Source organism: Stegostoma tigrinum, chromosome 2, assembly GCF_030684315.1.
Source record: "Stegostoma tigrinum isolate sSteTig4 chromosome 2, sSteTig4.hap1, whole genome shotgun sequence".
Lineage (NCBI taxonomy): Eukaryota > Metazoa > Chordata > Chondrichthyes > Orectolobiformes > Stegostomatidae > Stegostoma > Stegostoma tigrinum.
In genome coordinates this window covers 82,594,373-82,606,715 of record NC_081355.1, presented here as the reverse complement: position 1 = coordinate 82,606,715, position 12,343 = coordinate 82,594,373, and the positions used below count along the sequence as shown (strand labels likewise).

General features: G+C 39.3%; 1 protein-coding gene across 2 annotated transcripts in view; it reads right to left on the bottom strand.

Moving 5' to 3' along the window:
- Positions 1-12,343, bottom strand: part of si:dkey-256h2.1 (uncharacterized protein LOC337520 homolog) — a 205,749-nt gene that overhangs the window by 159,752 nt on the left and 33,654 nt on the right. For both annotated transcript variants that reach the window (XR_009447272.1, XM_048522441.2), the window contains exons 3-4: positions 10,044-10,222; positions 3,700-3,860 (exon numbers count right to left, since the gene is read on the bottom strand). Coding sequence is in view for 1 of the 2 variants with exons in the window: in XM_048522441.2 (XP_048378398.2) it covers positions 3,700-3,860; positions 10,044-10,222 (340 nt within the window). In the remaining variant the exon portion in view is untranslated. The remainder of the gene's footprint in view (positions 1-3,699; positions 3,861-10,043; positions 10,223-12,343) is intronic.

Below are 12,343 nucleotides of genomic sequence, written 5' to 3'. Positions count from 1 at the left end.
GTTTAAGGTGAGAGGGGAAAGATATAAAAGGGACCCAAGGAGCAACTTTTTCATGCGGAGGGTGGTGTGTGTATGCAATGAGCTACCAGAGGAAATGGTGGAGGTTGGTACAATTACAACATTTAAAAAGCATCTGGATGAGTATATGAAGAGGAAGGGTTTAGAGGGATAAAGGCCAAATACTGGCAAATGGGACAAGACTAACTTAGGATAACCAGTCAGCATGAACAAGTTGGACCGAAGGGTCTGTTTCCATGCTGTCCAGCCCTATGACTCTATATAGTCCTGGTTATCCACTTACATGGGTACAGTCACATACTATATATAGTTGAATGGCTGTCTAACAGACAGGCTAGCTGTCTTCTTGCTAAGTGACTAACCGAACAGAAAGTAAGATAGAGACCAGATAGAGACCTATTGTTCTAGAATACCATATGCCATGATATCATCTAGATGTCTTTAATGCAAACTGCCTTTCTGAGATGTTTGCAATAAAACAACATTCTCTTAGACATTTTGAAGAATAGGAAAGCTGGACTGACAAATATAGACAAAGATAAACATCAGTACATTATCTTTAAACATAAAGATAATGAAATGGTGGATGTAGTTGTGCAGCTTCACTCTGCTGTGTACTGTGTATTGTAGTGGACAGATAGCTGAGCTGCATCATTGATGCAAGATTATTATCAAGTGTGATACTTTTGATTTCAGGCTCACCATCTTGTATGAGAGACCACTGGTCATGTACAAATCAGATGCGCCATCTGTTTTACCATCAAGTTTAACCACTGTTTCTGACAGTCACGGAAGCTGGACTGCATTGAATGATAAAATGTTTCCATGAACCCATACATTCATATGGCGATGTCATGCATTGGTTTTTCATCCTGGGTCGGGTTGGAATAACATTTGTTGCATTGTAATTGATTGTGGTCAGCAATACATCATGTCCATGTTGTAGGGCATTAAGAGTGTGTAATGGAAGAAATATGTGGATCAGTTTTTCAAACATGAAAGCTGTCAGTCAAGGAAAAACATAGCCTTGAGGATTAATATATAGATTTATCAAGGCCATCAAAAATCTTGGCAAGTAGTTTTACATCAAATGAATAATTAATTTTACTGTATGAACAGTGCATTTTGAAAGATCATTAGACTGAAGATCATGAGGAGAGGAGATAACGTGTTAAATGTGTTGTAATGGAAAGTTGTACTGCTACCCTGCGGATTGTTGTTGGATATGATTTATTGAAGTATGTCAAATATACAGTCCATTCTGATATGACGCATTAGTTCTGCTCTTGAGAGGTCTTGCATTATAAGAAAATCATGCTGGTAAAATACTTTGGGTTTTCCTTTACCTTGCTTGCTTTTCATGCCTTCTTGATTTCTTTCTTTAAACTTGATTTGTGTATTTTCTATACTTCCCTTGGCTATCTACAGTGTTGAGCTTTTTGTGACTATCCAGCACTTGTGGAAACAATTAGCCTGCTGTACAATTTTGAAGATGAATATCAACCACTGTGCATCATTTACAATCTAAGTAATATCACAGTGAAGTACTCTCTACAACCTTTGATGCATCTTTTTAAGGTTTGTACAGCACATCCATTAAACAATAACGTCAATTTTCACAGTCTTCATCTTTCAGAGTGGCAATTAATCATTCTGTGGAAAGTGCCAGCTAAAAGCACACTCTTGAGGACACCCAGCAGCATCATTAAGATATAAGCAGAGTACAACCTTGAACAACCACTTACAGGAATGTCATAATGCATCCATTCATTAAAGCATCTGTGATATTGTAGGTACCTGTAAATCAAATTCAATGGCTTCAGAATTCTTAACTTCTCTTTTTACCTTGAAACTGATCTTTTAAGACATATACAGCTCCTCTCTGACTCATTCCTTGTTCAAAATTCTTAAAGGGTTTTCAAGTTAAGTGCAAAGTAAACATTTCCAAACATATCTGATTTATGTGATTAAACTCAAACTGTTCTTCACCTATAAACTTGAAGATAGTAATTTCCCTATACTCAAATATTAGCCTAATCCAGGCGCACTTGGCCTCTCAGCTCAGTAGATTAAGATGTTTTAACAAGGGGGAGGGGGGTAGATCAAGAAAGGCTCCTAAACTATTAAACAGATCTGGTTATCAGATATAGTTGTTCATGGAGACCCGCCTCTTTACCTTGCCTCACAGTAGAGCGGCCCCTCTCAAAGTATATATACAGCTATTCGTTTTTCTCTGATAGAGAAAGATGCCTAGGCCTTTGGCTGTTAAAAGAACATTTAATATGCAAGGATGCACGAGTATCTTACATTTATAATGGATTATCGTCTGCATCGTGTCGTGCTGTGGTTACTTCTCTTTCTATCCATTCCTCTTCCTTGGCCTTCATGAGGCCGATTTGTAAGGGAAGATTTTGCATCTTCAAGCAATCATGATACAGGAATTTATGGCAGGCCTGTACTGAGGAAGTGTCTCAATCACTTCAAGCTCCTACATGTAACAATTCCCCTTCTGACACAAAAATGATATGCCTCATGATGTTGGTGCTCTGCACATGTCCTGAGGAGGTGCAATATTCTTAAAACTTACATGAGTATAAGAAATGCATCAGTGAAATTAAAAAGGAAATTAGAATATCAAAGACAGCACATGAAAAATTGTTGGCAAGTCAAACCTAATGATAGTTTTATAACAAAATGTTTGTTCCCAAACATTCAGGGTGGTGCCATTAAAAATGGACACCATGCTGCATCTATACATGCATGTTTTAACCCGTGACATTACCACACTGCACATCACAAGTTTCCTGTAACTCAAGGTCATACCTGAAAAGCTGAATAGTCATCTGACAGAAAATTAAAAGTGTTAAGATTGGATATTTACATGTAGGGCATAAAAGGGCATTCTTTTATGGGAGACTAGAGCTTGGAGAAAGCATTCTTCTACTTTTATATTTCAGTCTATGGAGCCAGTCAATTGTGGCTTCACCAGCAGCATTCTCACTGAATCAGAGATAGTAGAAACTGCAGATGCTGGAGAATCTGAGATAACAAGGTGTAGAGCTGGGTGAACACAGCAGGCCAAACAGCATCAGAGGAGCAGAAAAGCTGACATTTGGGTCTGGACCCTTCTCACTGAATTAGGTGTTTTTGGGTTCAAGTCTCACATCGCAGACTTGGCTCCACTTTTGCATAGGGATGCATGGAAAGAAAATGTGGGACTAGCTCCACGTTTGCACTAACTTAACAACGGTCCCTAATCGCAATACTAATAACTTGACTATATGTCACTATCAATTGGTATTCATTCTCCAGGTACAGGCATTCTGGGGACATTAACTAGTCCTTGAAACAAATTCAGCTATCTTTCTGTCATCAAACAGCATCACAGTTTCAATTGCTTAATTTTCTTAGACGGTTTATTTATCAACAAAAGTAATAACTGCTTGGAATGATTTTAGGATCTATTAACCAGTGCAATATGAGGCAAACTGGCATCATATCTGCAGTTTGGCCGAACATGCATAAAATGAAACCAAATGAAATGTGTCCTGAGAGAATCTGATTACAAAATGATCCCACAAAATACCTGCAACCATTATATAAAATCAGTCTCCATACTGAATCAGTGTTATTCTAATCCATGGCGCAAAGAAGGTAAAGAAAATGTCATTGAAAATTTACCTTAATGCATCAATCACATCCTTCTGAAAATGTATTATTGAGGCTGGTATGTTGATAGTTGTGAGACATTCTTCTCTCCTACAGTTCATATCCTGTAGTGGTCTGCCAGGCTTTACATAAACTAGGACTCCTAGTGCTTCAGAATTAGCCATATTGTTGACCTGCAAAGAAACAGACAAAGAACACCATTTATGTAGAAAATCCAGTTAAAGTCAACAAAAAACATAAGGTAATACAGATGCTGAAAATGTGAAAAATGAACAGACGATGCAAATCAGGCAACTCCTATGGAGAAAGAAACAATTAAAAGATTCCAGTGACATTTTGTCAAAACTAGAACATATTATCGATATTAAAGAGTTTAAAGCAAGCACAGGCATAGGCAGATGAAAAGGAGAAAAGGAACAAAAGGCTAACACTATGATATGATAGAAAAACAGGAATGATAGAATCATTATCATGCTGAGCTTCGTTGGAACAATGTAGGAAATCAAGGACAAAGAGGTTTGAATGGAATGGCACAGAGAATTAAAATGACAAGTAACCTGGAGCTCAAAGCCATATTTTCTGACAGAACAAACAAGTTCAAACAAGAAATCAGCCAACTTACATTTTGTCTCCCTAATATAAAGACCACATCATGGTCCAAATATAATATATTCAACTCAAAGAACTTCAAGATGAATCGTTGTTTAGATTGGAATGAATGTTTGGGGTCCCAGATGGTGGAGTGGATGAGGTGAAAGTACAAGGCTTGCAACTTCTGCTTTTGTATGCGCAAACATCTTGGAAAAATTAAGTGTTATGAGACAAATCCGATTGGCCTTATTGACGATATGTTGCTGCAACAATAATCTTTCTCAGTACAAGAGCAACTGCAGGTTCACACAAATGGTGTAAGTGCTTGGCTGAGGAGCCAATGGTATGAAGCTACCATCAACAGGTTTATGACTGACTGCCTTTAAATCAGAATCCTCCTTGGAAAAAGCAAAACATTGTGAATGCTGGATATCTGGAACAGAGAATGCCAGAGAAACTGGCAGGTCCAGCAGCATCTGAGAAGAGAGAAAAACTGAGTTCATGTTTCAAGTCAGATATGAATCTTCTTCAGATCCCAAGAAATGTCATGTCAGACTCAAAACATTAATTTTGTTTCTCTATCCACAGAGGGAGTTGATAGCCAATGCGTTATTAATCCAGAAACCCAGGTAATTTGAGTACCATGTTCAATTCCCACCATGGCAGATGATAGGATTTGAATTCAATTTATTCTTCAGTGAAAGAAACTGCCATCCTTCCCTGCTCTGGCCTACATGTGACTCCAGACACACAGCAATGTGGTTGGCTCTTAACTGCTCTCTGGACAATTAAGGATAGACAATAAATGCTGGCCTTGCCAACAATGCCCACATCCTATGACTTGATAAAAGAAAGGATGCTGCCAGCCCTGCTGAATTTTTCCAGCATTCTCTCTGATGATGCTGGGAATGGGGGAGGGTGCTAGAAATGTTAGGAAAATGGACCAGGTAGTCAAGAGAGTTGAATTTCTACATTTGAGCTTTTTAAGAATCACCGGAATGGCACCTAAGATTGGACCTCAGGCAAGGGGCAATCAAGCCAGAATCACCAGCAGTGTCTGCTTTTGAGGGGCTTACAGCTAGGTAGCAGACGGAACAGCTTGCAAAAGGAACTACCCGATACTGTCCATGGATGAGATTTCCAGGCAATACTTCAGGAGGATCAGGTTGTCATCAAGGAAGTAACAGATAATGACAACCTTTTCAAGGAAGATCTGCTCCCTGTTGGACCTGGTGGCCATATGTTGCCAGTGAATATCAAAACAACTACTGGTCTCAACAGTTTTACTTCCAGATCTTTCCATAAAACTGCTGGAGACAATATTCAGGACAAAACAGAGGAATTTTCAAGTGTTTGTCCATGAATTACAAAAAGCTACCATTCAAGTTCAGCAAAAATTGGAGAAGACTAATGGAACACCGGCCTTTACTTCAAAGGACATGGAGTATAAATGTAGGGAGGCTTTCCTAAAAGGATACAAGGCACTAGTAAAACCACAGCTTGAATACTGCGAACAACTTCTGAGCCCCTTACCTAAGGAAAAACAAGCTGGTATTGGAGGTAGTTCAGAGAATGTTCATTGGCTGATACCAGATATGGGTGGACCAGGAGAGATGGCTGAACCTGTCCTCATTGGAATTTAGAAGAATGAGAGGAGATCATATTGAAACATATAAGTGGTAACACAGGTGGTAAGGTGGTCAAGAAGGCATACAGCACATTTGCCTTCATTGGCCAGGGCATCAAATATAAAAGTTGACAAGTTATATTACAGCTTTACAAAACTTTAGTTAGGCCACATCTGGAATATTGTGTGCAGTTCTGGAAGCCACAATAACAGAAGGATGCTGATACTTTGGAGAGGGTGCACAGAAAGTTTACCAGGATGTTGCCTGGTCTGGAAGGTTTTAGTTATGAGGAGAGGTTGGATAAACTTGAATTGCTTTCACTAGAAAGACGGAGGCTGACAGGTGACCTGACAGAGATCTACAAAATGATGAGAGGCATTGATAGGGTGAATAGTCAGAAGATTTTTCCCAGGGTGGAAAGGTCAACTTCAAGAGGGCGCAGGGTCAGGTGGAGAGGGAGAAGGTTTAGGGGAGAAGTGCAGGGAAGATTTTTCACACAAAAAGTGTGATGGGTGCCTAGAAATCACTGCCAGTGGATGTGGTGGAAGCAGGCACATTAGTAGTGTTTAAGGCGTATCTTGATAGACACATGAGCGGGAGGCATTCAGAAGGATAGAAACAATGCATGGGCAATGAGTAGGATTAGGAATGAGCGCAGGCTTGGTGGGCCAATTGGCTATATTGAATTGTACTTTATTGTATTGTATTTTTAGAGGACTTGACAGGGTAGATGCAGGAAAGTTGTTCCCCCTTCCTGGGAGAGTCTAGGGCCAAAATCAGGGACTTAGGCTCTCAAATGTTTCATGCATCTCTCCACAGAGGCTGCCAAACCAGCTAGGCACTTCAAACATTTTCTATTTTAATTACTAACATTTAAAATCATAGACTGGTGCATCTTAGAGGACATTATTAGGTTTGTTACAGCTTATCTAGCTTCCTTTCCCCTTTGTCTTTTCCTCATGACTTGCAAAAACATTAATTTTCAATAATTATACCTTTCCATGATTGAATCTGCTTCTACGTGATCTCAGGCAAGGCGTTCAAGATCCTCATCAAACACTGGAAAAAGTTCAATCTTATGTTGCTGGTGGATCTTTTGCCATTCAATGCAAATTGGTGCCCTTTGCCCCCAAATCTTCTGCGAATGGGGGAAAATAATCTCAATTTCACATCTGTCCAGATCCCTCACTATGCTAAAAACCCTTACTGAATCTCCGCAAAACCTTGGAGGAGGAGAGCAATGCCTACTTCTCTAATCTATCAATGTAACTGATCCCTTAGCTTTGGAACCCTTCTTGATTAGAGTAGATTCCCTTCAGTGTGGAAACAGGCCCTTTGGCCCAACAAGCCCACACTGCCCCTTGGAGTATCCCACCCAGACCCATCCCCCTATCATCCACACACCCCTGAACACTACGGGCAACTTAGCATGGCCAATCCGGCTGCCCTACACATCTTTGGACTGTGGGAGGAAACCCACGCAGACACGGGGAGAATGTGCAAACTCCACACAGACAGTTGCCCGAGGCTGGAATCAAACCCAGGTCCCTGGTGCTGTGAGGCTGCAGTGCTAACCACTGAGCCACTGCGCCACGCCATTGCATCTTTGTCATACAATGGCTTCTGTGTTCATCATACAGCCTCCATACTTTCCTCAGCTTGGATACCCAGAATCATAAATACTACTTCATTAAGGCCAAACTTTTGTATACAAAAGTTTATCATAACATTTTTGTCTTTTTACTCCTCATTTAAAGCCCAGGTTGCTAAGTGCCTTACTACTCACTTTTGCAACTGCTTTGCCACCTTCAACAATTTATGTATATAAACTCCAAGTCTCTTCACTCCTCGACACCACAGAATTATTTTCTTTCTTAGATAATTATCTGCCTTCAATCCGCCCACCAAAATGTATCAATTCACACTTCTCTATACTGTTTTTCATTTATCAGATGCCTGGTCTTTCCACCAGTATCCTCTTAACATCTAGTACTATCTTCCTCATAGTGCACTAGAGTTCAATTTTGTGTCATTTGCAAGTTTTGAAATTTAACCCCATACAGCCACAAGTCAGACATTAACATAGATCAAGCAATCAGACACACTGTCAGTTCCCTTTTATTCCATTGGTTCAATTTTGCTGACAAGTCTATTTAGTGATGCTTTAATCAATGTTTTTGAATGTCTATTAACCATAAAATCCTCACCAATCCTCAAGTAAATTTAAACAATTTCAAATGAACAAATCCATGTTGTTTTTTCCTTAATACAACATTGCCCAAATAACTTTGTCTTTCCCCAGATCATTGCTTCTAAAAGCTTGCCCACCACTGAGATTAAAATGACGAGCCTGTAGTTGCTGGGTTATTCATGCGCTTTTTCTCCCCCCGACAAGAACATATCATTTGTAATCGTCCAGTCATCATCAGGGACCTGTCCTGTATGAAAGGAGGCTTCGAAGAACATAGACAGTATGCCCTCAGTATTGTCAAAGGCAGTTCAGTCCTGCTGACTTAACAATTTCAATACAGCTTTAAGAACTTTTAATCCATGCAGTGTCTCGATTGGTACAACTGAGTGGCTTGCTCCACCATTTCAGAGGGCAGTTGAGCGTCAACCACAGTGCTGTGGGTCTAGAGTTACATGTCGGCCAGACCAGGTGAGGGTGGCAGATTTCCTCCCCTGAAGGACATTAGTGAACCAGATGAGTTTTTCCAACAATCGGCAATGATTTCCTAGTGATCAGCAGATTCTTAATTCCAGAATTTTTTAAAAATTTAAATTCTACCATCTGCCGTGATGGGATTCGAACCCGGGTGCCCAGAACATCAACTGGGTTTCTGGATTAATAGTCTAGCGATAGCACTGATAGGCCATTGCCTACACTATATATAGTATACCATATATGTTGATATACTTTACAGTGAAATAAAACAATATTTTTAATCAAAAAATGACTTTCTTAAGTGGGCTGAAACTATAGAATAGATGTGAAAAACATCAACATTATTTTTAAGTAACATAAACAGCAGTTCTTAACATGGCAAAACATTTATGTGACTTCACTTTGCAAACTCCAGAAGCTATCAGAATGGAGGCATGAAGTCTGGAAGTTGGTCACCAAAACAATTAGTTTAAACACGTGTGAATGGTCCATCCCCTCAACAGCTCCCAGACACTGAGACATAATCTGTTTTTCCAGGGATTTGAGGACAAATCAATTCAACCAATTATTTTGTCACTTAACCAGATTCCTTTAGACAATAGAACACAGCTGAGATCATACAGCCAACCTAATACAGTAAACAATTATCACAAACAACGGATATGGACTAATGCTGTGGTGCAGTTTGCTGTGACTTTATTTAGTAACTGGCTGGATTGTGAATAGGCATCAAGGTAACCCCCATTTCCAGAGTAAATGAAACATACCAAAGGAACATCCTTTGACCCAAATTGTGGGGGGACCTATACAAACTTCACCATTTCCTTTCTTAGATTTTACATTATGATGAAGATTGTTCCCAAAAGATAGGTCTTTTTGTCAGGGATGGTGATGGAGTGGTGGTAATGTCACTGGCCTAGAAATCCAGAACCCCAGGCTAATGTTCTGACGGCATGGCTTTGAAGACCACCATGACATAAGGCAGCTCACCATCAGCTTCTCAAAGGTAAACAAAATTATCCAGAAATGCTGATATTGCCAGTAAAGCTCAGGTCTCATGATAGAATAAGCTTAAAAAAATCCAAGTCTTTCAAAACAATTTATTCTGTTTTGTATTTAAAACAGGGCATATCCACTGTATCAACCCTCCAGTACCTTTACAATCATCACTGCTGATCTTTAGTTATAACAATCAACTCATGAGCCACAGGCCACCAAAAATCTTCAACATCTGCAAGTTCAAGTTTGGAGCAACTGTTTAGCAGAATTATTAGAAATGCTGCTCAATTATCGGCATTCAATTCCATGAAAAGGCATTGCAGGTTGCTCCAAATAATTAAAACACTGCATTGTACCCTGGAATACAGTGAAGAGACACAGACGCACTGAGTGATGTGCCAATAGCCTCTTTCTATGCCCTAAGAATTGTGTGATTTTCAGAAGGACCTCATCAAACAACATTTAAGCAGTACCTTTGTAAAGTATGAACAGTTTCCCTCGTCAGAGACCAAAGCCACAGCATTTTTCACTCTAGGTGATATTTTACAGCCATCTCCACCATCTCTGAGAATATATGGTACTGAACTCCAGCTTTTCATTATCCAGTCATATCTGGCATCCAGTCGTTTGATAACAACTGTCATTCTCAATTCTGCAATAAAATGCTTATTGTTAGTGTGGTATGGATCTATAAAATCTAGTTTGTGACTCTTATTAGTTCAACATCAACAGCAACTTATATTATATGTCACAATTAACACAATGAAACATCCTAAAGCATGAATGAGGACTTTAGCACCAGATGAGCTGAAATGGGGTAATGTTAGGCAACATTAAGGATTTGTAAATAGACATACAGTCTCAATGACAGCTCATGTATGATGTTGAAAGTTCATCTCAGGTTCAAAATGTGGTATCAAGGCTGCAAACGTACTAACTTAAGGTCAAACTGTTGCGAGGGAAAGGAATGGAATCAGTTACTATTAAATCAATGGTTTCAATGTTTTGAATAGTTAATTGGAATTTGGTGTCCATATGCAGCAACAGTTAATGGGATTACACATCATGACTAAAAACATTACTCCAAAAGCATACACAAACTGCAAATTAACTTGAGGATTGAACTATTTTGCACTACTGTGCTAAAACTACACTAATTCTGACTTCAGGATAAAAGGAGATAACTGTTGTTTTAGCTGTTGATGTGGATTATATGGTAAGGAATACCAAAGTCAAGAATAATTTTGATGCCAGAAGATAATATATATTCACCCAACCCTGGCCAATTTTACACAGTTTTTACAAATGAAGAACAATTTCATGCCTTCATATGTACTTCTGTATATCCTCCAAGTTATAAGTAAAAGCAATTTAAAAGAAGGGGAATCTTGAAGTCAATCCTTTTACATTCATAAGAAATTATCAAGAATCTGATTTGTACTTCAGATCTGTTCACAGAAGGTGAATTATATCATTAGACCTCCTGAACTGAAAAAAGAAATCTCGGCTAAATTAATCATAGGTCTTGTTCACTGATTAATAATGGATAGACTTTGTTATTTTTTAAGCTAGAGATTCAGGTATTTCTTCCATACAGGGAGGTTCTGTAAAAATAAATGATTAAACTATTAAACAAAAATGCACACTATTCTGTGAACCATTGGTGGCATAAATTCAGATGCATTTTCAGACACATTTTTACAGATCATGTTAGAATTATTATTGTTGCAGTATAAGGAAAATGAAAGTTCATGCATAAAACAAATAATTTTTGAATAAATGGCAGCCGAACTCAAATTCACAATATCAAGACATCATGGACAAACATCGATACTTCTCAACACAGCAAAGAAAATAGTCAAAGTGCACACTATGATTTGTTGCCTCGCAAAGATAAAGTGAGTAAAAATACAATTTACAAAAATTTAACCTGAGAAAGGCTCAATATAAGAACATCAGAAAATAAGAGGGCTAGACTATTTTGCCCCTCAAGCCTACTCCATTATTCTACACACTAAATAATCGCTACATATTTGCAATTGTATTGTTATAATGAAATTGTAGATAATCTGGCAAAATGATGTGAATAATCAATAAGATTGCCGTAGAAAGTTAAAATTAAATGTCACAGAAAGAGGCTAGCTTTCTCTCAGCCAATACCACAATAAAAGCTGATGATTAATTTATTTTCTTGTGGTTGGGCCTTGCTCTACATAAACAGACTTCTGCATTTACAATGAGGAACTTCACTCCATTTCAATTTGAAAAAAACAAATTGAAAAAGAACGAACAAGGTCATATATAATTGCAAGATAATAAAATGTGAGGCTGGATGAACACAGCAGGCCTAGCAGCATCTCAGGAGCACAAAAGCTGACGTTTCGGGCCTAGACCCTTCATCACAGAGGGGGATGGGGTGAGGGTTCTGGAATAAATAGGGAGAGAGGGGGAGGCGGACCGAAAATGGAGAGAAAAGAAGATAGGTGGAGAGAGTATAGGTGGGGAGGTAGGGAGGGGATAGGTCAGTCCAGGGAAGACGGACAGGTCAAGGAGGTGGGGTGAGGTCAGTAGGTAGGAGATGGGGGTGCGGCTTGGGATGGGAGGAAGAACAGGTTAGGGAGGCAGAGACAGGTTGGACTGGTTTTGGGATGCAGTGGGTGGAGGGGAAGAGCTGGGCTGGTTGTGTGGTGCAGTGGGGGGAGGGGACGAACTGGGCTGGTTTAGGGATGCGGTGGGGGAAGGGGAGATTTTGAAGCTCGAGAAGTCCACATTG